General features: G+C 35.6%; 1 protein-coding gene across 1 annotated transcript in view; it reads left to right on the top strand.

The window, feature by feature from the left end:
- THSD7B (thrombospondin type 1 domain containing 7B) overlaps positions 1-22,402 on the top strand; it is a 773,362-nt gene that overhangs the window by 676,499 nt on the left and 74,461 nt on the right. Inside the window, exon 16 of the mRNA XM_024122279.2 lies at positions 3,097-3,247. Within this exon, the coding sequence (XP_023978047.1) occupies positions 3,097-3,247 (151 nt within the window). The remainder of the gene's footprint in view (positions 1-3,096; positions 3,248-22,402) is intronic.

The raw sequence follows: 22,402 nt of genomic DNA on the forward strand, positions 1-22,402 counted from the left end.
AAAGATTAGATTGTCCTGGATCCTCTGGATGGGAACATTTTATTCACCAGCGTCCTTAAAAGTGCATGAGGAAATGGGAAAGGAAAAACAGAAAATGTGACTAAAGAAGCAAGAGAGATACAAGGCTGCTGACTTTGAAAACAGAGAAAGGGGCCATGACCCCAAGGCATGTGGGTGGCTTCTAGAACATGAAAGAGGTAAGGAGACGATTCTCCTCTAGAGCCTCCAGAAAGGAATGCAGCTCTGCCAGAGCACTGACGTTAGCCTAGTGAGTTCCATGTTGGATTTCTATACTACAAAACTGAAAAATAATAAATGTGCATTGTTTAAGTCACTAAGGTAGTAGTCATTTTTTTCAATATGTTAACTTCTCCTTAAACCCTGTTTTCAATATGATGTTCCCATCCTTAATTGGGCCATGTGGTCTCTAATCCAAAGACCTGTTTTGTGAACCTCTCCAGATAATAAACCTTCAATTACCTGCAGGGGCAGGGCTGGGGCCATCACCTAGCTCTGGGAATTGGGGAATTGGGGGCTTAGGTACTTCTTAAACACACTTTCAATAAATCCTCCAGTTTTTCTACCTCACCTTCATTCACATTTCCAAAGGTAAATTCCTGAATTTTCCATGTGTTCTGATGTGTAAATGGAGTTACTTTCTTTCTTTTCCCTTGAAGGCTTAGTAATCAGCTTTCTTGGTGTGCTAAGTCAGTTACCACTAGCCTATCTGTTTTCCATTGTTGCCTTTGTCCTGTCCCATGTTCTTTGTCCTTGTAGGATACTGCCTAACCCTCCCTCCTTTGTTTAGTTTTGTTAATCTTTTTGTAATAAATTCCTTTACTGTTGTCTTTGTGGCTTATTGGGAATGAAGAAAGACTAATGCATATGTTCAACTGGACACCATTACCAGAAGTATTACCTCTTCTTTTTCAGTGAAATCGTAAAAGAACATCAGCTGAGAGTATGCAGGCAAGAAGGAAAGCAATTTTCAGCTTTTAAGTTTGCCCAGGGAAAGACATTCAAGCCATTTCATGGTCCCTCCTTCCACTATTGACTATTACCACAAAAGAAATTAAAGTCAGTAGATGACTCTGTACCTTGCCTCCCTATATTAGAAGGCACGACATTTTCTCTCCTTTTACCATTCTCTGTTAACCTGCTTTATACAATATCTAAATTTTTATTACTTAGCACCTGATAAAGTTTATTTTGCACCAGCTGATAGACTACTTTGCAGTTTTCCTGAATCAATAAAAAATATTGTTTGTATAAAAGAAACTCTGAATGTATAGGATAATTCATTCCAGCATAGCATGATTTGGGGAGCACCAAAAGCTCTCCAGCGCAGCCCTCTTAAAATGCTTATTCCTTGGCTGTGGCTTTGTGTCGGAAATTACCAGATCAGTAAATGGCACCATTTAGCTCATCATCATTGTCATTTTCACCTTTACTTTGATCATTATCACTGGAAGAAGAAGGGATCTTGTCCCCTTTTTTTTTTTTTTTTCAGTTCTGTACCCCAGCACCCAAGTAAGGGCATGGTGCAGAGTAAGCCACTCAAAATATTTATGAAATGAATCATTATTAATAAATATCTTTGTATCCCAAAACCTAGCAAAAGAGGCTTATATATAGCAAGTCTTTATTAAACATTTTTGAGAAAATAATTTAAATATGAACTTCTAATTGGGGCATAATATAAATGCAGAGAAATGCCCACAGCATAGGGTACAGCTCCATGAATTTTCACAATATAAACTCACCTGTGTAACCAACCCAGAGGCCAAGACACAAAGTATTACCAGGACTACCTAAGCCCCTGTGTATCAACCAGTCCACCAAGCGTAACTGCTATTCTGTCTTCTGACACCATAGATGAGTATTGCCTATTTCTTAACTTTCTATGAATGGAACCATGCAGACTATACTCTTTTGTGTCCAGCTTCTTTTGTTCAACATTATGGTTGTGAGCTCCATTCATGTTCTTTCATGCAACAGTAGTTTATGAATTCTCATTACTTCATAGCATTTAATTCAGTGAGTTTATCACAATATATTTCTCTATTTTACTGTGGCTGAATAAATATTGTAGATATTCTACTGTTGATTCTAGTTTGGTTGATTATAAATAGTGGTGCTATGAACATTTTCAGGCAGGTTGTTTTTTGGGGGGGTGGTCCACATTTGTACACATTTCTCTTGTGTATATAAATAGAAGTGAAATTGTTGGGTTACATAGTATATATATATATTTAATCTTAGTAGATACTGCCAACTAGTTTGCCAAAGCATTTATGCTCCAACCAGCAGAGTGAGAAGAGCTACAATTGCTCCACATTCTTTCCAGCCTTTGATATTTTCCATATTTCTGATTTAAGCCATTCTGGCAGGTATATAGTAGTATAATACTTTGGTTTTAATTTGATTGAATCAATAGCATGATTATTTATCTCATCTTCATCAGCACCTATCTCAGAGCAATTATAATATGTGCATCTATATAGCATGTGCTCAGATGCTGCATGAAAATGCTCGCTAATTGCCCTTTGATTTATGATACGAAAATTCCTTACTGAAATGCAGAAAATACCTGAAAGAAAAATATATTCAATTATTTTTTGCATTACTTTGCTATGACCTTAATTGTACTAAACAAAAACTAGGGAAGCTTAGATGCTCTGAAAGAGAAGTCTAGGAAAGGTCTAAGAGAGTCACGGGAACTGTGAAAGTTCTAGTTATTACAAAGTGATGGATTTATTCAGAGGAGCGTCTTCAAAATTTGTTACAATTAAAAAATTCTCTCTGTACTGGGACCTGAGTAAATATATTGTAGATGGTTCTATTTAGAAGGAGAGTTCTTCAAAGATGACAATTGTCCCTTGTCTTCTGCTTTGCCGAATAAAGGGCTCTGCCCTGAGTTATCACTCAATAAAGCTAGACTGGCTGAGAAAGGATTTTTTTTCCTGGTTTCTCTGCTGGTCTTATTTTATGTTTAACTGTCTCTGAGGGGTAAGTAATTATGATACATCACAGCTATTTTAAATTTATTCCCCACTGTGTTAAGCGATCAAGCTGTCTTGTGATCTTGCTTTGCAGATGCGTGAATGCTGCCGGTGGTGAAGGGGGAGCAGTGGATAACAGCCTTTGCAACCAGGATGAAATTCCCTCAGAAACCCAGTCCTGCTCTCTTCTGTGTCCCAGTGAATGTGTCATGTCTGAGTGGGGACCTTGGAGCAAATGCCCTCAGGTAATTTCTTTTCCCTTGTCAATGGCCTAATCCTCCAGGGCTGCCATCACTTTTGTTCTCTGCACTTTTACAGTGCTGCTCTCCAAAGCATTCTTCTCATAACATGGGAAAATAATTTTGCCTAAGGAAAAAAAAAAAAGAAAATATCAGCAAGCGAAACCGAGCAATTTAAAATGCCAGTGCTTCCTTTAAGGCCTTTATCCTGGGAACACGAACAAGGAAAATGAGCCTGTAATGATCATACTAGGATTCGAATGCACGCCCATTGTTAAAGGGGCTTCTTTGGTACCAAAATGATCCTCATTATAATCTGTTGGTTCTAATCCATTTTTACCCTTGCAGAATCAATATATCTTAGTAGCTTAACTCCACTGTGTGATTTAGCTTCCATTAGTGATGATCTGTTTTTGCCTTGTGCTATTTTGCCAAAATGAGGTGTTCCTTTGCCATGTTCTTCTTCCAAAGCTGACCAAGAAAACACTTTTTAAATTTAAAGTCTAAAGCGCTTGCCTTTTTCCTCCTTTTTTTTTTTCAAAAAAAAATGGAAACATAACAGGAGTATGGCAAAATATTCTTCAAGTAGCATGGTTCAACTTAATAATCTCAGAAGATAACGTTGGATATTTTAGACTTAACCTTTCTGCCTAAAAAGCTAAAAAAGAAAATGAGGATGAGTAACATATTATATGGCTCCAAATGTTGGGAAGGAAAGAATTAGGATACTTTGATTTCAGTGGTGATACTGACAATTTATGGAAAGATTGTGGAAAATCTTTGTATGAAAATGGAAAATATTTTTTTAAATTTTATTGAAGTGTAGTTGATTTACAATGTTGTGTTAATTTCTGTACAGGAAAGTAACTCAGTTATACATATATATATATTTTTCACATTCTTTTCCATTCTGGTTTGTCACAGGGTATTGAATATAGTTCCCTATGCTATACAGTAGAACCTTGTTGTTTATGCATCCTGTATGTAACAGTTTGCCTTTGCTAATCCCAAACTCCCAATCCATCCCTCCCCTGTCCCCCTCCCCCTTGGCAACCACAGGTCTGTTCTCTATATCTGTGAATCTGTTTTTGTTTCACAGATATGTTGATTTGTATCATATTTTAGAATCCACATATAAGTGACCACATGGTATTTGTCTTTCTCTTTCTGACTTACCTTGCTTAGTATGATAATCTCTAGGTCCATCCATGTTGCTACAAATGGCATTATTTCATTCTTTTTGACAGCTGAGTAATATTCTATTGTATATATATACCATATCTTCTTTATCTGTTCTCCTGTTGATGGACATGTAGGTTGTTTCCATGTCTTGGCTATTGTAAATAGTGCTGCTATGAACATAGGGGTGCATGTATCTTTTCAAATTATAGTTTTATCTGGGTATATGCCCAGGAGTGGGACTTTTGGATCACATGGCAACTCTATATTTTTGGTTTTTTGAGGAACCTCCATACTGTTTTCCATAGTAGCTGCACCAATTTACATTCCCACCAACAGTGTAGGTGGGTTCCCTTTTCTTCACACCCTCTCCAGCATTTGTTATTTGTAGACTTTTTAATGGTGGCCATTCTGACTGGTGTGAGGTGGTAACTCATGGTAGTTTTGATGTTCATTTCTGTAATAATTAGTGGTGTTGAGCATCTTTTCATGTGCCTATTTGCTGCCTGTATGTCTTCTTTGGAGAAATGTCTAGGTCTTCTGCCCATTTTTTTGACTAGGCTGTTCCTTTTTTTGTTGTTGAGTTGTATGAGCCATTAGTCTATTTTGGAAATTAAGACCTTGTCAGTTGCAATGTTTGCAAATATTGTCTCCCATTCCACATTCTGTAGGTTGTCTTTTCACTTTGTTTATGGTTACCTTTGCTGTACAAAAGCTTGTAAGTTTGATTGGGTCCCATTTGTTTATTTTTGTTTTTATTTCTATTGCCTTGGGAGAGTAACCTAATAAAACTTTGGCATGATTTATGTCAAAGAATGTTTTGCCTGGAAAATATTTTTGAAATTAGTTAATACCTTATATTTGCAGTTTTTAATTGTTGATTCCTTATTAATTATTACAAATGTATCTTTGATGTTTCTATAATTCTATTCCTGAAAGAGATTTTCCTTGTTCTTTGGGGATAGGACAATACAGTATTGAGAGAAAGAGGCACCAATAAAGGATAATTTGTAGGAGTGGAATGCTTGTACTACTAAGTCACTTATTTTGTGTATAACTTGAATATAATGAAAGTTCACATTTCATGAGCACTTATTTTGTGCAAGGCATGTGTAAGAATGATTCCCTTTAGCTCTTGCAATAATCCTACTAAGTTCATACTGTTACCAGTCCCATTGGACAGCTGAAGAAACTGATTCTCAAAAAGACTAAGTAGCTTTCACAAAGTTTCACATTTACTAAGTGCTGGAGCTGGGGATGAGCTGTATTCTGTCTGATGGAGCCAGTGCCTTTGATCTCACATTCTTGGCTCACTTATCTTAGAAGAATTAAGGTAGATTTAGACTCATTACTTCTCTTTCTTTAAGTTGCAACGTTTATTTTAAGAACAAAGCTAGTTGTTTGAGCTGTCTGTATGATTATTCCATGACTGAGGACATACATTCACACTTTAGAAAGTGTGGCAGCATATACTCTTTATTAATCAACTTGCAGAAGAATTAGCAACCTGAAGAAGTTTAATTAATTGCAGAGGTCATTATCTTCCTTACTTCTTTTTTTCTAATTTGCTCACAGAAGACTCCATCAAGCTGTAAACACTTTGCCATGAAAACGTTGCCCCCTTAAGTCAAGGTATCTGGCCACTGAGCTAACATGTTTGTCTTGGGAGCATTTTATACAATGTTGTGATGGCCCTGGCATTCTGTGTTTGCTTCTTCAGGTTTCTTGGAGGCAATTTTCTTTAAGGTCTGCTTCTCTAAACATAATCACTTTATTTTTGGATTGTTTAGAAATTGGAGCTAGAGAAAATATTTTAACTTCCTTTCATGTGTCTGGAAGATGACACAGTTACTTGCCTGTCAGCATGAAGTGAGAAGGTTGTTTTTTAAACTGCTTATATTCCTTCTTTGTTACATAGTAATAATAATAGCTCTGACAACAACAACAATACTGTCATTGAGCACATCTTATGTAACTGACACTGTGCTGAAGTTTCATAACTACACTTTGCTAAGATGTTAGAACACTTATCCATGGTCACTGAGGTCTATCCGACCACAACGGCCTCGTTCTTTCTCAGATGCACGCTGCTCTCAAGTGTAAATAAAGACTTTAGAATGGGGAAAACAAAAAAAGGTAATCAGGACTCATGCCTGATTGTTTTCTCTATGTCCAGATATGTTGCATCATTTTAATAAATTGCAGCATCTCGGCATAATGCCCCAACATCATGGGTACTTAAGTGGTGCTTGATGGTGATCATGGTCATGATTATAGCAAAGTTAGCAAGCTGGATCTGTGTGCCTGAAGTTTAATTAGCCCTTCAATGTGCATTTCCTGAGAAAAAAAGGAACAATTATTGTATAATTGTGTGGATTCATGGATTCTAAATATTGGCCATTATTTTACCAAGTTCTCCTTGATAGTCTGCAGTGTGACATATGTTAATGAAACCAATTCACTGTTATTTTTTCTTCTTTTTTTCCCCAGGACAGTTCTTTAGAGCCAAACGCATAAACAAACAAAAACATAAGTTCCAAAAAAACCCACCAGTATTTCTGAGACAAAAATATGTTTCTGTTATATATCCACAAAATGCTCTGAAATTTATATTTTGATTTAACTATAAAAACGTTATTTATTGTGAAATAAGCTTAATAATGTTTTAAAACATGGTTGAGTAAATAGATTTGGCAGTTAATGAAAAGAGACTCAGCAAAACCCATTAACTAATTAAAACTATTTCTTGAATTCCTGTATGTGTCCTACCCTCTGAGGCCAGACATGTCTACCAGACTATCAGTGCATCGAGGAGTTTACAGCTCTCAGTATCTTTTATAAATACATACTGTATAGGTGCAGCAAAGGATTCAGTAGTCACACAGTGTTCCCTAATAAGATGGTAGGCACCATATAAAATAATTAAAAATAGACTTTTCTAACCTCTGGGTCAATGATTTTCACACAGATCCTCTGCCCCAGCCCTCCGAGTCAGTATGCCTGGGGTGGTTCCCATGAATTTCCATGTCTAACAACTTTCCAGGTGATGCTGATTCTGCTATTCTGGAGACACCTTTCCACTCACAAGGCTCTTGGTCATTACCTCTAAGTCATGTTCTGTCTCAATCTCATTTGAATTACAATTTTTTGCATAATCCTACTTATTTGTTCAATTTTTGGGGAACTGGCATTTTTAAAATTTATTTTCTTCCACGTTTATTGAGGTATAATGGACATACAACACTGTATAAGTTTAGGGTATTCAGCATAATGATTTGACTTATATACATCATGAAATGATTACCGCAGTATGTTTAGTGAACCTCCATCATCTCACATACACAGAAAAGTAAAGAAATAGAAAAAAAATTTCCTCTTGTGATGTGAACTCTTAGGATTACTCTCTTAACAACTTTCATATGTAACAGACAGCCATGTTAATTACATGCATCATGTTGTACATTACATCCCTAGTACATACTTACCTTATAAGTGGAAGTTTGTACCTCTTGACTGCCTTCCTCCAGTTCCCTCTCCCCCCACCCCCGCCTCTGCTAACCACAAAGCTGATCTCTTTCTCTATGAGTTTGTTTGTTTTTGAAGTATAATTGACCTACAACGCTTTGTAAGTTCCTGTCACACAACATGCTTTGTTGAATACTGAATAAGCACCTAGCATTATGTGGAAACTTAGTTTATATTTACAGATGCTTTCTACCTGCCAGACAATGTACTTAGCACTTCATTATTTCACTTAATCTGCATAATGTGAGTATGAAATAGATACTGTTATCCCCACAATGTATAGATGAGGAAACTGAGTCTCAGAGAAATTAGTAACCTCTTGCTTTTAAAGAGCAGGAAGAGGCACAGTGACTATATAAGCACAGGAGACCATATACCCTCCTACCCAGTGCAAAAGAAATAGAAGCCACACTTGCTGTAAAGTTGTAGTCTCCTTTTCTGGTTTACTTGGTTCTTATATTTGTGAAGGAAGATATTTCTAAATTGAACAGTCTACTTCATTTGAATAGTTTGCCAAAGAAGGAAAGGAAGGGAGTCATGACAGAGGGTGCGAGCTAATGCCCTGAAATACTTGCTGGCTATGTGATTGTGGCCAAGTTACTTACACTTCTGAGTTGTAGGTTCCTTATCAGAAAAATAAGGATAATTACAGCTGTTTTTCCAGATTGCTTAAGGATTAGAGATAATATCTATAAAATGAATAGCACAGGGTATTACCTAATACAGGTTTGTTTAAAAAAAGAAAAAGAGGAGGAAGGAGGAGAAGGAGGAAGAAGAAGAAGCAAATCACAGTTCCCCCAATAAACAATGTAAGTTTATAATGTCAGGAAACAGAAGACAGCTGTATATTTTCTAAGACATACGGGAAATATCCCTTCCCCCACACAAAATGAGTTAACACTTAGTCTTACAGAAATAAAATGTCACCTTCTTTGCTGAAAAATGACTTATGCCTAATTTAATAGTGGTCCCCAAAAGCAAGGCATCCGAATGACAGCTTTGAATGGATGGGTCACTGCACGTACAGTAACTGCCAATTGCCTGGATGGATGGGTTACTGCACGTACAGTAACTGCCAATTTCCAACTATAACAAGACATAGAGGCATTAAAAATTGTAATGGGACCATTTTAACTGTCCTGGGAAGAACTGGAGACTATAAATGGATCAAGCAGAAACAAACACAATTCAAAGCAGAATTTGAAGAAAATGGAAAACTATGTGTTTCACTTATTTTCATGTTCTGGTTTTTTTCTTGTTCCCATAAGATACACACACACACACGCACACACACACACCCACACACACATCAATATATGTGTATATTTTTTGACTCCAATATGCTCACTTCTGTAGAATGCTTTAATGTGAAAGGAAGCTTCTGGAATTATACATATAGAACCTTTTGAATTAGTGTTCACTCTCTAAAGGCATGTGTGTATAAGTACACGTGTATATACATATATGTATAAGTATATATATGTATATATTTAATAGTTCATTCTTTATTACCCAATAATCCTCTTTAATCTACCTAATGTTTTTCCACTTTTTATTCCTTATCCTTCATACTTCAAAATTATGCTGCTGAGTATTCACAGAATCTTCAGGAGAGGTTTATAAATTTCTGAATTCACAAACTGCTCAGCTCCTGACACATCTAAAGGAATACATGGTTCTCTTTATTTATGATACCAACCCCGACAGAAAATCTCCATTGAGTATTAAAGAGTTCCAATTTATGATTCTCCTTGGAGGCTTGACAAAGAAATTTCTTAAACCACTGTATTGATAAGAAGCAGCAAGGAGGGTCTTGGAGATGAATTTCCAAGCTGCTGTATACTTTACAGAAGGAAGCCTTCACAAACCCTCTCCAGAAAGATGACTTAAGTTTAGCAAACGTATTTGAACTTCAGTTGATTCACTCCCAGCTGAATGCATCAAAAGCTGGCTAGAACTGCAGCTGGGCATCCTCTCACACTGTGGAAATTGGAGACTCATTAAACAGTGGTCCGAATGCAACCTCACGATCAAACAGTGATTCAAACCTTTGCATTATCACCAGAACAACCTCTGGAAAAAGATCACAAAGGAAAACTTTGCAAAGAAACTATATAGGGCTTAAGTGTCATCAAATCTAGATTCTATCATAGTCTTAGTGTACTTCCAAAATAACATATTTTTTTCTATACTTTACTCTTTTCTCTAATTCTTTATCTATGCAGCATACACTAATGAAAGCCAGTGCAGATATATACCGGCATGTACACACGGCCATTACTCCTGCAGGCAAAGACACAGACACTGCTTTAAACGAGAAGGAGAAATGCATGCCAATTTTCTGATAAGTGCTCCAGAATTAAGCATTTGAAGTTAAGAAAAACACCCTTTTTTTTTTTTTTTTTTCATGGTGCTCCTGTGTTATTTTTGGTAAGGGCTATCAACAGTGACTATTGCTGATGACTCAGCATTTTCAGCACCTCGGCATTACCTCTGAAAGTTATGTTTCCAGGAAAGCAATTTACCCCAATGTTTATGACTAGTCCTCAGCTCCAAGTGCTTCATCAGCCTTTCCTCACAGTCTGTAACATGCACATGACAACCTCTATTTGTCTCTGGAGGGCATGTCTAATGATCACGACCCTCAGGCTGCCCAGTGCTTTCCTTTGACTCACAACTCAAAGCCCGAGGAGAAAGATGATAATTTTCTATACTCTGGATCGCAAATTCTGGTTGCTTCTGTTAAATTGATACTGGCTCTTGTCAGAAGCCAGTAATTCATTACTCAGGGACTTGTGGAGTATTTCACCCCTGTGTGCAGTGTGAGCTTTCATATCACTCAGAACCATTCTTATTTCCACAACCACATTAGGTCCTATAACAGAAGGTATCTCATTTCATGCAGGTTAGCAGCAAACGACAATCCTATAAAAAGCAGTCTTTGAGCTGCTCCAGTTTTTAAAATTTAATATGTTTGTTATCGTTCTTTTTTATGCAGTACAATTTCTGACTCACGAACACCAATTTGAAATACAAAATAAGGGTTCCATTGCTCTCAATGTCTCTGTCTATGCTCGTCTTTCTCTCTCCCTCTCTCTCTACCTGTCTTTATCTCTACTTTATAATATAAATTCTCAGAAAAATATTATGTAATAAGCCCCATAAATTAATCACCCAACTTCCATATTGATCGCCCAGCTTCAGTAGTTATCTACATCTGACAATTTTACTCATTTCTTCTTCCCCAGTTCTTATCCCTTCTCCTATAGATGACTTTAAAGTATATCCCACACTTTGTATCATTTCATCCATACATACTTTTATGTATCTTCCTAAGAAATAAGACTAATTACAATGACAACGGAAAAGCCACAGTATTTTTCACACCTTGTGAGAGGATGATTTTCAAAAAATTAAAAACATGACTCTCATACAAAGTGTCAAAAATTAATTAACTCATTTATGATTAAAGCAGCATGATTGTAAGGTTCAAGGAGAATTGGAGAGGACAGAGAACTTCTAGCAAGGATGGAATATCAATTGCTTTATTTGGATTAGATTGAATTTATGCTCCCATTGTAAACAACTAAAAGAAGAGCGAAATATATAAAACAACAGTTTTTAGACATTGGCCAATAGGTAGCATGGAACCATGATCCTAAGGGAAGAAAACCAAATGAGGTGAGCCTTACAATCACCATGGCTTTCCAGATAGAGAATTTTCTGGATTATGGCGCCAGGAACGATACTTCAACAAGAATATAGTGAAGTGGCAGAAATCAGAGGTCTGAGAGGTAGAGGAGGCTGAAATTTGAAGGGCAAAATATTGAAGAGAGTACAGCTCGGCAAAGAAAGAAATCTAGATATCCATATAGGGGTCCCTTTAAGTCCTTGGTTAAAACTAATTTGCACATGCATGGAGTGAAGCTCCATGAGTTCAGACAAAGAATGACTCCCGGGAAGTTGCAAGGTGTACACATTCCGAAGGTCACATAAGTCTGGGAGATATTTCAATTCTATGGAGCCAGTTCAGAGATACCTCTTCAAGCCCTCAGGCCATTTGACAATGACCTGACAAGGGTTATGCCCTAGAAGAAGGGCTAAATTAGCCCTAGTGTAAAGTCTACTCTACAATTACCCTAATGAAATTTAGACAAACCTTAGAAGGATCAAGGAGATCCATCAGTAACTTTACTGCCTGCCAGAACAAACTTCAACACACTTAAATGGAAGACAAAATTTTTTTTAATTAAAAAAAATAAAAATTGAACAGTGTAACATTCACAATGTCTAAGAGTGATTTGTGACTAAAAGAAGGCATGATCTGGGCTTAGGCACTGCTGATAATATTTTGTTTCTTGAGCTCTGGTCTGATGTCTAATTAAACTATTGGATGTTTATATATATATATATATATACATATATAAAAATATATATATCGCATTCAGCATGTTTTCTAAATTTTCTTATTCTAGTAGCTTTTTTTATTGGTTCATGTATTTAGGTTTTCCTCATCATATAATCCTACAACCTATATATAATCATATAATCTGCAAATAATTATTTTTATCTAGCTTTTTGATATTTACATCATTTTTTTCTGGACATATTTTATTAGAAGGAACTTTAAATAATGCTAAAAATCAAATAAAAATTATTTCAGTGTTTTACTGGTTTCAGTCATAATGTGATGCTTGAGCCATTCTTTTAAATAGAAGTTTAGTTGATTTACAACATTATATTAGTTTCAGGTGTACAGCATAGTGATTCACTATTTTTCTAGATTATACTCCATTGAAAGTTATTATAAGATAATGGCTATAATTCCCTATACTATACCATATATCCTTATTAGTTATCTATTTTATACATAGTAGTTTGTATCTCTTAATCTCATACCCCTAACGTGCCTCTCTCTACTTCCCTCTCTCCATTGGTAACCACTAGTTTGTCTTTTGTATTTGTGAGTCTTTTCTCTTTTGCTAAGTATATTCATTTGCATCATTTTTTAGATTCCATATGTAAGTGATATCTTGCATTATTTGTCTTTCTCTGACTTATTTAACTAAGCATAATATTCTCTAGGTTCATCTACATTGCTACAAATGGCAGAATTTCATTCTTTTTTATGGCTGAGTAATATTTCATTGTATATATAAAATACATCTTCTTTATCCATTCATCTGTTGATGGACACTTGGGTTGCTTCTTTATCTTGGATCTTGTAAATAGTGTTGATATGAACACTGGGGTGCATGCATCTTTTTGAATTACTGTTTTAGTTGTTTTATTTTTCTGGATATATAGCCAGGAGTGGAATTGCTGGTTCGTATGGTAGTTCTATTTTTAGTTTTTTGAGGAACCTGCATGCTATTTTTGATAGTGGCTGCACTAATTTATGTTCCCACCAACAGTGTACAAGGGTTTCCTTTTCTCCATATCCTTGCCAACATTTGTTATTTGTAGACATTTTGATGATAGCCATGCTGACAGGTGTGAAGTGATATCTCATTGTGGTTTTGATTCGCATTTCTCTAATAGTGACATTGAGAATCTTTTCATGTGCCTCTTAGCCATCTGTATGTCTTCTTTGGAAAAATGTCTATTCAGTTCTTTTGCCCATTTTTTTTATTGGGTTGTTTGTTTTGTTGATATTGTGTTCTATGAACTGTTTATATATTTTGGATATTAACTTGTTGGTCATATCATTTACATGTATTTTCTCCCATTCTACAGGTTGTCTTTTTGTTTTGTCAATGGTTTCCACTGTTATGTAAAAACTTTTGTTTGTCCCATTTGTTTATTTTTGCTTTCATTTCTTTTGCTTTAGGAGATACATCCAAAAAAATATTGCTATGATTTATGTCAGAGTGTTCTTGCCTATTTTCACTTCATGAGTTTTATGGTTTCGGGTCTTACATTTAGATCTTTAATCCATTTTGAGTTTATTTTTGTGTATGGTGTGAGGTAATGTTCCAATCTCATTGTTTTACATGTAACTGTCCAGTTTTCCCAGCACCACTTATTGAAGAGATTGTCTTTTCTCTCTTGTATATTCTGGCCTCCTTTGCTGTAGATTAATTGACTGTAGGTGCATGGGTTTATTTCTGGGCTCTCTATTTTGTTCCATTGATCTATGTTTTTGTGCCAGCACCATGATGTTTTTATTCCTGTAACTTTGCAGTACAATCTGAAGTCAGGGAGGGTGATACCTCCAGCTTTGTTCTTCTTTCTCAAGATTACTTTGGCAATGAGAGGTCTTTTGTGATTCCATATGAATTTTAGGATTATTTGTTCTAGTTCTGTAACAAATGTCATGGGTACTTTGATTGGTATTACATTAAATCTGTAGATTGTTTTGGGCAGTATAGCCATTTTAATAATATTCATTCTTCCAATCCAAGAGCATGAGGATATCTTTCCATTTCTTTATATCATCTTCAATTTCCTTTATCAGTGTTTTATAGTTTTCAGATTACAGGCCTTTCATCTCTTGGTTAAGTTTATTCATAGGTATTTTATTCTTTTTGATGTGATTTTAAATGGGATTTTTTTTTTTTTTACTTTTTCATTCTGATAGTTCATTATTAGCATATAGAAAAGCAATAAATTTCTGTATATTACTATTGAATCCTGCAACCTTGCTGAATTCATTTATTAATTTTAATAGTTTTGGAGTAGAGATTTTAGAGTTTTCTGTATAAAGTATCATGTTATCTGCTAATAGTGACAGTTTTACTTCTTCTTTTCCAATTTGAATGGCTTTTATTTATTTTTGTTTTTCTTGTATGGTTGCTGTGTCTAGGATTTCCAATAATATGTTAAATGGTGGGGTGGGGGGAGAGGTGAGAGTGGGTATCTTTGTCTTATTCCTGAATTTAGAGGAAAGGCTTTCAGTTTTTCACTGCTGAGTATGATGTTAGCCGTGTGTTTGTCATAAATGGCTTTTATTATGTTGAGATAAATTCCCTCTATACCAACTTTGATGAGAGTTTTTATCATGAATAAATATTGAATTTTGTCAAATGCTTTTCCTGCATCTATTGAGATGATCTTGTGATATTTATCCTTCCTTTTGTTAATGTATTGTATCACATTAGTTGATTTGTGAATCTTGATCCATCCTTATAACTCTGAAATAAATCCCACTTGATCATGTTGTATGATCCTTTTTACGTATTGTTGGATTTGGTTTGGTAATATTTTGTTGAGGATTTTTTGCGTCTATATTCATCAGAATAATTGGCCTGTAATTTTATATTTTTTGTAGTGTCTTTGTCTGGTTTTGGTATCATGGCAAGGCTGGCCTTGTAGAATGAATTTGGGAATGTTCCAGCCTCTTCAATTTTTTGAAATAGTTTGAGAAGGATAAGTATTAGTTCTTCTTTGTATGTTTAGTACAATTCCCCTGTGGAGCCTTTTGGTCAGTCTTGGACTTTTGTTTGCTAGGAATTTTTGTATTCACTTTCATTACTAGTGATTAGTCTCTTCAAATTATCTGTTTCTTCTTGATTCAGTCTTGTCAGGTTGTAGCTTTCTCGAAATTTGTCCATTTCTTCTAGATTGTCCAATTTGTTGACATAATAACTGTTTGTAGTATTGTCTTATGATTTTTTTTTATTTCTGTGGTATCACTTTTCATTCCTTCTCTTTCATTTCTTATTTTGTTTATTTGTCCCCCTCTCTTTTCTTCTTGGTGAGCCTGGCAAAAGATTTATCAATACTGTTTATCTTTTTAAAAAAAAACAGCTCTTGGTTTCACTGATCGTTTCTATTTTTTTAATCATTATTTTATTTCTTCTCTTATCTTTATTATTTTCTTCCTTCTGCTGACTTTGGGATTTGTTTGTTCTTTTTCTAGTTCTTTTAGGTAGTAAGTTAGGTTGTTTATTTGGGATTTTTCTTGTTTCTTGAGGAAGGCCTGCATTGCTATAAACTTCCTTCTTAGAACTGCTTATGCTGCATCCCATAGATTTCGGAGTATTGTGTTTCCATTTTCATTTGTCTTGAGGTATTTTCTGATTTCTTCTTTGGTTTTTTTCATTAACCCATTGGTTCTTTAGTAGCATGTTGTTTGGACACCATGTTTTTGTTTTCCCGTTTTTCTTCCTCTAATTGATTTCTAGTTTCATAACTTTGTTGTCAGAAAAAGGCTTGATATCATTTCTATCCTCTTAAATTTGTTGAGATTTGTTTTGTGGTTTAGCATGTGTTCTATCCTGTAGAGTATCCCATGTGCACTTGAAAAGAATGTGTATTCTGTTGTTTTTGGGTGTAATGTCTTGTAGATGTCCATTAAGTCCTATGGTCTAATGTGTCATTTAAGACCGCTGTTGTCCTATTGCTGTTTTTTTTGGTTTTATTTGTTTTTTTTCGGTCTGGATGATCTCTCCATTGATGTAAGTGTGGTGTTAAAATTCCTGATTATTTTTCTGTTTTTTGTATTATTGTCAATTTCTCCTTTTATAACTATTATTATTTGCTTTATATATTTAGGTACTCCCATACTTGGTGCATATATTTTAATGAGTGTAATACCCTCTTCTTGTATTTGTCCCTTTATCATTATATAATGCCCTTCTTTGTCTTTTGTAATAGTCTTTGTTTTAAAGTCTGTTTTGTCTGATATGAGTATGGCTACCCCTGCTTTCTTTTCTTTTCATTTTTTTATCCCCTCACTTGCAGTCTGTCTGTTTCTTTAGCTCTAAAGTGAGTCTCTTGTAGGCAGCATATTGAATGGTCTTTTTTATTTATCCAGTCAGCCACCCTATGTCTTTTGATTGGAAGATATAGTCCATTGACATTTAAAGTAATTATTGATAGATATGTACTTTTGCCATTTCATTACTTGTTTTCAGGTTGTTTTTGTAGCTCTTCCTGTTCACGTCTCCTTTTTGTTTCTTCTCTTGTGGATTGATAATTTTTTTTAGCAATATGTTTGTGTTCCTTTGTTTTTAGTTTTTGTTTTTAGGTTTTGAGTTGTGGTTACCATGGAGTTCATATACATTGACCTCTAACTATATCTACTTGTTTCAAATTGGTAATCATTTAAGTTCGAACAGATTCTAAAAGGTCTACATTTTTTACTCCCCTCCCCCACATTTTGTGGTTTTGATGTCATGTTTTACATCTTCATACTTATCCCTTAACTGTCTCTTGTAATTATAGTTGCTTTTATAACTTTTGTTTGTCTTTTAATCTTCATAATGGCTTGTTTAAGTGGTTGATCCTCAATCATTACTATAAATTTGCCTTTCCTAGTGGAATTTTCCCTTTCCTATAGGTTCTTACTTTTTTCCTACTTAGGAAAGACCTTCTAACATTTCTTTTAGGCTAGGTTAGGATCGATGAACTCTTAGTTTTTACTTGTCTGAGATATTCTTTGTCTCTCTTTCTATTCTAACTGATAATCTTGCTGAGTAGGGTACCCTAGGTGCAGGATTTTCCCTTTCAGAACTCTGAATACATCATGCCACTCCTTTCTGGCCTCCAAAGTTTCTGTAGAGAAATCAGCTGATAACTTTATGGGGATACCCTTGTATATGACACTTTGTTTTTCTTCTTGCTACCTTTAGAATTCTCTCTGTATCTTTAACTTTTGCCATTTTAATTATGATATGTCTCTGTGTGGGTCTGTTTTGGTTCATCTCGTTGGGGACCATCTATGCTCCCTGTACCCAGATATCTATTTTCCTCAATTTTGGGAAGTTTTCAGCCATAATTTCCTCAAATACGTTTTTGATCCCCTTCTCTCTCTCTTCTCCTCCTGGACCCCTATAATGTGAATTTTGGTATGCTTAAGGTTATCTCATAGATCTCTTAAATTGTTTTTTTAAAATTTATTTTCCTTTAATAAATTTATTTATTTATTTTTGGCTGTGTTGGGTCTTCATTGCTGTGTGTGGGCTTTCTCTAGTTGCAGTGAGTGGGGACTACTCTTCACTGTGGTACACGGGCTTCTCTTGGCGGTGGCTTCTCTTTGTTGCAGAGTACGGGCTCTAGGCATGCGGCTTCAGTAGTTGTGGCATGCAGGCTCAGTAGTTGTGGCTCGCGGGCTCTAGAGTGCAGGCTCAATAGTTGTGGCACATGGGCTTAGTTGCTCCGCTGCATGCGGGATATTCCCAGACCAGGGATCGAACCCGTGTTCTGTGCATTGGCAGGCAGATTCTTAACCACTGCACTACCAGGGAAGCCCTGTTTTTATTTTTTTAATGTTTTCTTTTTGCTGTTCTGATTGGATGATTTCCATTATTCTGCTTCCAGATCACGTTATGCCTTCTTCTTTATTCTTCTTTATTGCTTAGTCTGCTATTCATTCTTTCCTGTGTTTTATTTCAGCTATTGAATTCTTCATTTATGATTTTATCTTTTTTATATTTTCTATTTCCTTCCTTATTAACACATTCACTGTGTACATCAGTTCTTTTCCTTAATTCAGTTAACATTTTTATTACCAATGCCTTGAATTCTTTATCTGGTAAAATGTTCATTTCTGTATCGTTATGTATTTTTTCAGGGGTTTTCTCTTGCTCTTTCGGTTGAGACTAGTTCCTCTGCCTTTTCATTTTGCTTAACTTTCTCTGCCTTTAATGAATATAGCAGTCTTGAAAGGTGTCCTTATGTGGGAGCACCCCTATACAGACTGAATGTGCCCAGTGTCATTGGTGGGAGAGCTGGATTTGATGTGGATGCAAGTCACATCTTTCCTCAGGGTTGCTGGCAGCTTTTGCCTGGTAGTGGGTAGGTGCTAGAGCTGGTGCCAGATGTTGGGCAGGACTTCCCCTCTGCTCAGTGGTCATCACTGCACCATTAAGGGTGGGGTCTGATCCCAAGTTTCTAGAGCAGAAGCTCTGAGGGTCGGCCCCAAGCTGGTTCTGTTCCCTTAAAGTGTATGTTTTTCCCTCTCCCTGTACCAGGACCCTTACCTGGGAGGGGAGAGTGTTGAAGCAAGAGGGGCCCATGCAGTCTCTTGGCTCATGTAGGCAGCAGACAGAGGTTAGATATACTGCCTGTACAGGTGCTCATGGGTCCATTCAGATGCAGCCTTAGGTGCAAGTCCCCTTTGTCCCTCAGAGCTAATCACTGCCCCCAGCCTCTGTTGCCCCTGCCCTTTTGTGGAACTGATCCACAGGGTAGGCAGGGCCCCTGTAGACTCTTGGCTTATATCAGGGGGTGAGCTGTGGTGGAGCAGCTGCCATCAGAGATCTGGGCTTCTGCTAAGGCACTGCTTGTGTAAACACCAACAATGGCCACCGCCTCCCCACCCGGGCTCCTCCCTGGGATCGGGTCACCTCTGCGTCCTATGGTCAAGTCCTTTCCCTGGTTGTGGCCACCCCAAATCCAGTGTCACAGCATGGAGTGAGTGGAGCTGGAGTGTTCATTTGGCTCAGGCTGGGGCATGTGTCAAGGCAGCCCAGGGAAACCGTCAGCTGCTAAAGCAGCCCCCTCTCCATCCTGCCTTGGGGGCTAGGCAGCCCCACACATTCCTCATGAGCAGAGTCAAGGCTTCTTACAGCCCTTCTGTTATTCCCAGTCGTCCTCCAACCAGCCAAGGGGGCTTGTCTCCACTCCATATTATCCCTTGAGTTAATTGTGAGAATATACATATACATATATTTCAATAAGTTTAAAAATTTCCCTTGGGGAGGAGGCTTTCTGTGTCTGTTATTGTATCTCCTTTCATTTTCATTTCATTTATTTTTTTTTCTCTTCATTTATTTTGGTTAGATATGCCAGAAGTTTGTCTATTTTAGTTTTAATTTTTTTCTCAATTCTAGTCTTTTTATTTTCTAGTTTATTTTTGTTCGTTGTACTTAATCTATTTTGTGGGGGGGTTAAGGTGCATATTTTTCCAACTATAAAAAGCACTTGTTAATGTGTGTTAATATGGCATTTTGTAGTAATGAAAACATTCAAGGATGTTAATATCAAGGATATTATAGGATTTATTTATAATAGAATTGGGCAGGGTGAGACCAGCTGGAATATTAAGAGTTTGGCTCTGACCTTAAGTTTGATATGAAGTATTCTCATTTTCAGTGTTATCTAAAAAGCTCATCAAAATACAAATGTTCTTGTGTCTTATATATACTTTGTAAAACAACTGTTTACGTTTTTAAATTTCAAAGGCTTTCCTACTTATTTAATCTTTCTTTATTTATTTCTATTTCCATTAAAAAAGTGGTTTGCAAATGTAAACTAGATAGCTAGTGGGAAGCAGGCACATAGCACAGGGAGATCAGCTCAGTGCTTTGTGACCACCTAGAGGGATGGGATAGGGAGGGTGGGAGGGAGACGCAAGAGGGAGGAGATATGGGGATATGTGTATATGTATAGCTGATTCACTGTTATAAAGCAGAAACTAACATTGTAAAGCACTTATACTCCAATAAAGATGTTAAAAATAAATGTGTTTTGCTTAGGAGACTTGTGTATGATCAATATTTGTTGATGTCAACAAATATTGACATATGCTTTTTTCAAGAGTATGCTATGCTTGAAAAAAAATGAGTTATTGCCTTTCTTAGGATGCATGCACATATATGGAAAAATTCAGCTCTATTTATTGTAGTTTTCAATATTCTTGTGTCCATATTTGTCATTAGCCATTTGAACAGTATAGACTGACAGTGGTCTACTAGAGCATACTATTATGATTGTATTTCTGTCAGATTCTCCTTGCTTTTATAATTGTGTTTCATTTCTATAGTTTGATACCATGGTATTTAGCACAATAAACTTCATAAATGTTTGCTTCAATGGATCTTTTTTCATCAAAATTTTGGCTTTTTATTCTATTTTGTCTTCCTTCTACTTTACTTTCTTTTTATTTGTGTTATCTTCACTCAATTTTTTCTATGCTACTTTCTTTTGAAAAAGACTTCTATTACAAGTATACATTCATTTTCTTTGGCTTTTCATGGGACCGTTTAAAATTTATTCTAATTTTTAAAACTGGCATCTGTTGTGTTTTATGTTTTAAAAGAAGGATCCTTGAAGTTTTGACTGTTTCCATTGGCTTTCATTTTTCTATGCACTTGCATAATTTAACATTACTACTTTCTTTCATTTTTATAAACAATATTGAATATATCTGTTTTAAACTTATGAAAAATATTAAATTATGAACCCTGTATATCAAAGATATTTAGCTTGTTTTATTTCTTCCCAAAACTTCCTATCTTTGTCAATATAATCTGATATTATAGGTAGATGATTTTTTTGTCAGTTTCTGTATCTTACATAATCACATATTATTTGATTTTGACATAGGAAATGTTAATCTTTTTCTCTTTTCCTATTAGACCATTTTTGCTTTTAAGAGCACGTTACTCTTTAATTGTTGTGTTTTAATTATATCACCTCAAGTAAGTTGAAATGAAACCTCATGTTTCTCTTTACTTCATTTTAACAAAATTTCAAGTTCAAGTGTTTTAGTGTATTCTAAGCCCATAAGCATTTTTCCTACACTACCTCTCATTTTCACCTATTACTAGATGCTTCTTTATCGGTGTTGCATTATTCCATTATCCACTGTTGTATGGCTTAGGTCTTTATATCTGCATTTTCCCTTTCCAATTCTAGGAAATTTTTAATAATCTTCTGATGAGGTATAAATGTAATACATTAAAATGCACAAATCTTAAGGTTACAACTTGATGCATTCTTACTTTTTATACATCTGATTAAGCACCAAACACATCAAAATATAGGCTAATTTCAGCACCCTATAGGTGCCTTAATGCCACTTTTCAGTTTATATGCATAGTTCCCTGCCCCAAGTTAGTCACTCTCTGTACTTCTTTCACACCTATTCCTTTTGCCTGCCTTGAACTTCACATAGTTGGAAGAATGCAATATGTACTCTTTTATGTTTGAAATCATTAGCTTAATATTTTGTCTTTTACATTATATAAATGGAATCACACAGTATGTTTTTGTGTGTCTAACTTATTTTGCTCAGTATAATGTTTTTGAGATTTATGAGTGTTGTTGAGAAGGTCAGTAGTTTGTCCTTTTTTGTTGCTAAATAGTATTCCATTGTAGGCATCATTTATTTATGTATTCTCTTGTTAGGGGGCATTTGGGTCATTTTCAGTTTAGGGCTATTATGAATATAGCTACTGTGAACATTCTATGAGTCATTTTGTGGATATATGCACTCATTTCTCTTCAGTGCATATTTAAGAGTGAAAGAGCTAGGTCATAAAATAGGAGTATATTTATTATTAGAAATGTTCAGGCAATTTTCAAAGTTACAGAACTATTTTACACTACTTTCAGCAATATATGAAAGTTTCAGTTCTAATACAACCTCACCTATGTTTGGAGTCTTGGATTTTTTCTCTTTTTTTTTTTCCTTCTTAAATTTTAGATATTCCATTGGGTTTGTAGTAATATCTCATTGTTATTTTAATTTGCATTTCCCTGATGACCAATAATATTGAATAACTTTTC

This window comes from Physeter macrocephalus, chromosome 2 (genome assembly GCF_002837175.3).
Source record: "Physeter macrocephalus isolate SW-GA chromosome 2, ASM283717v5, whole genome shotgun sequence".
Lineage (NCBI taxonomy): Eukaryota > Metazoa > Chordata > Mammalia > Artiodactyla > Physeteridae > Physeter > Physeter macrocephalus.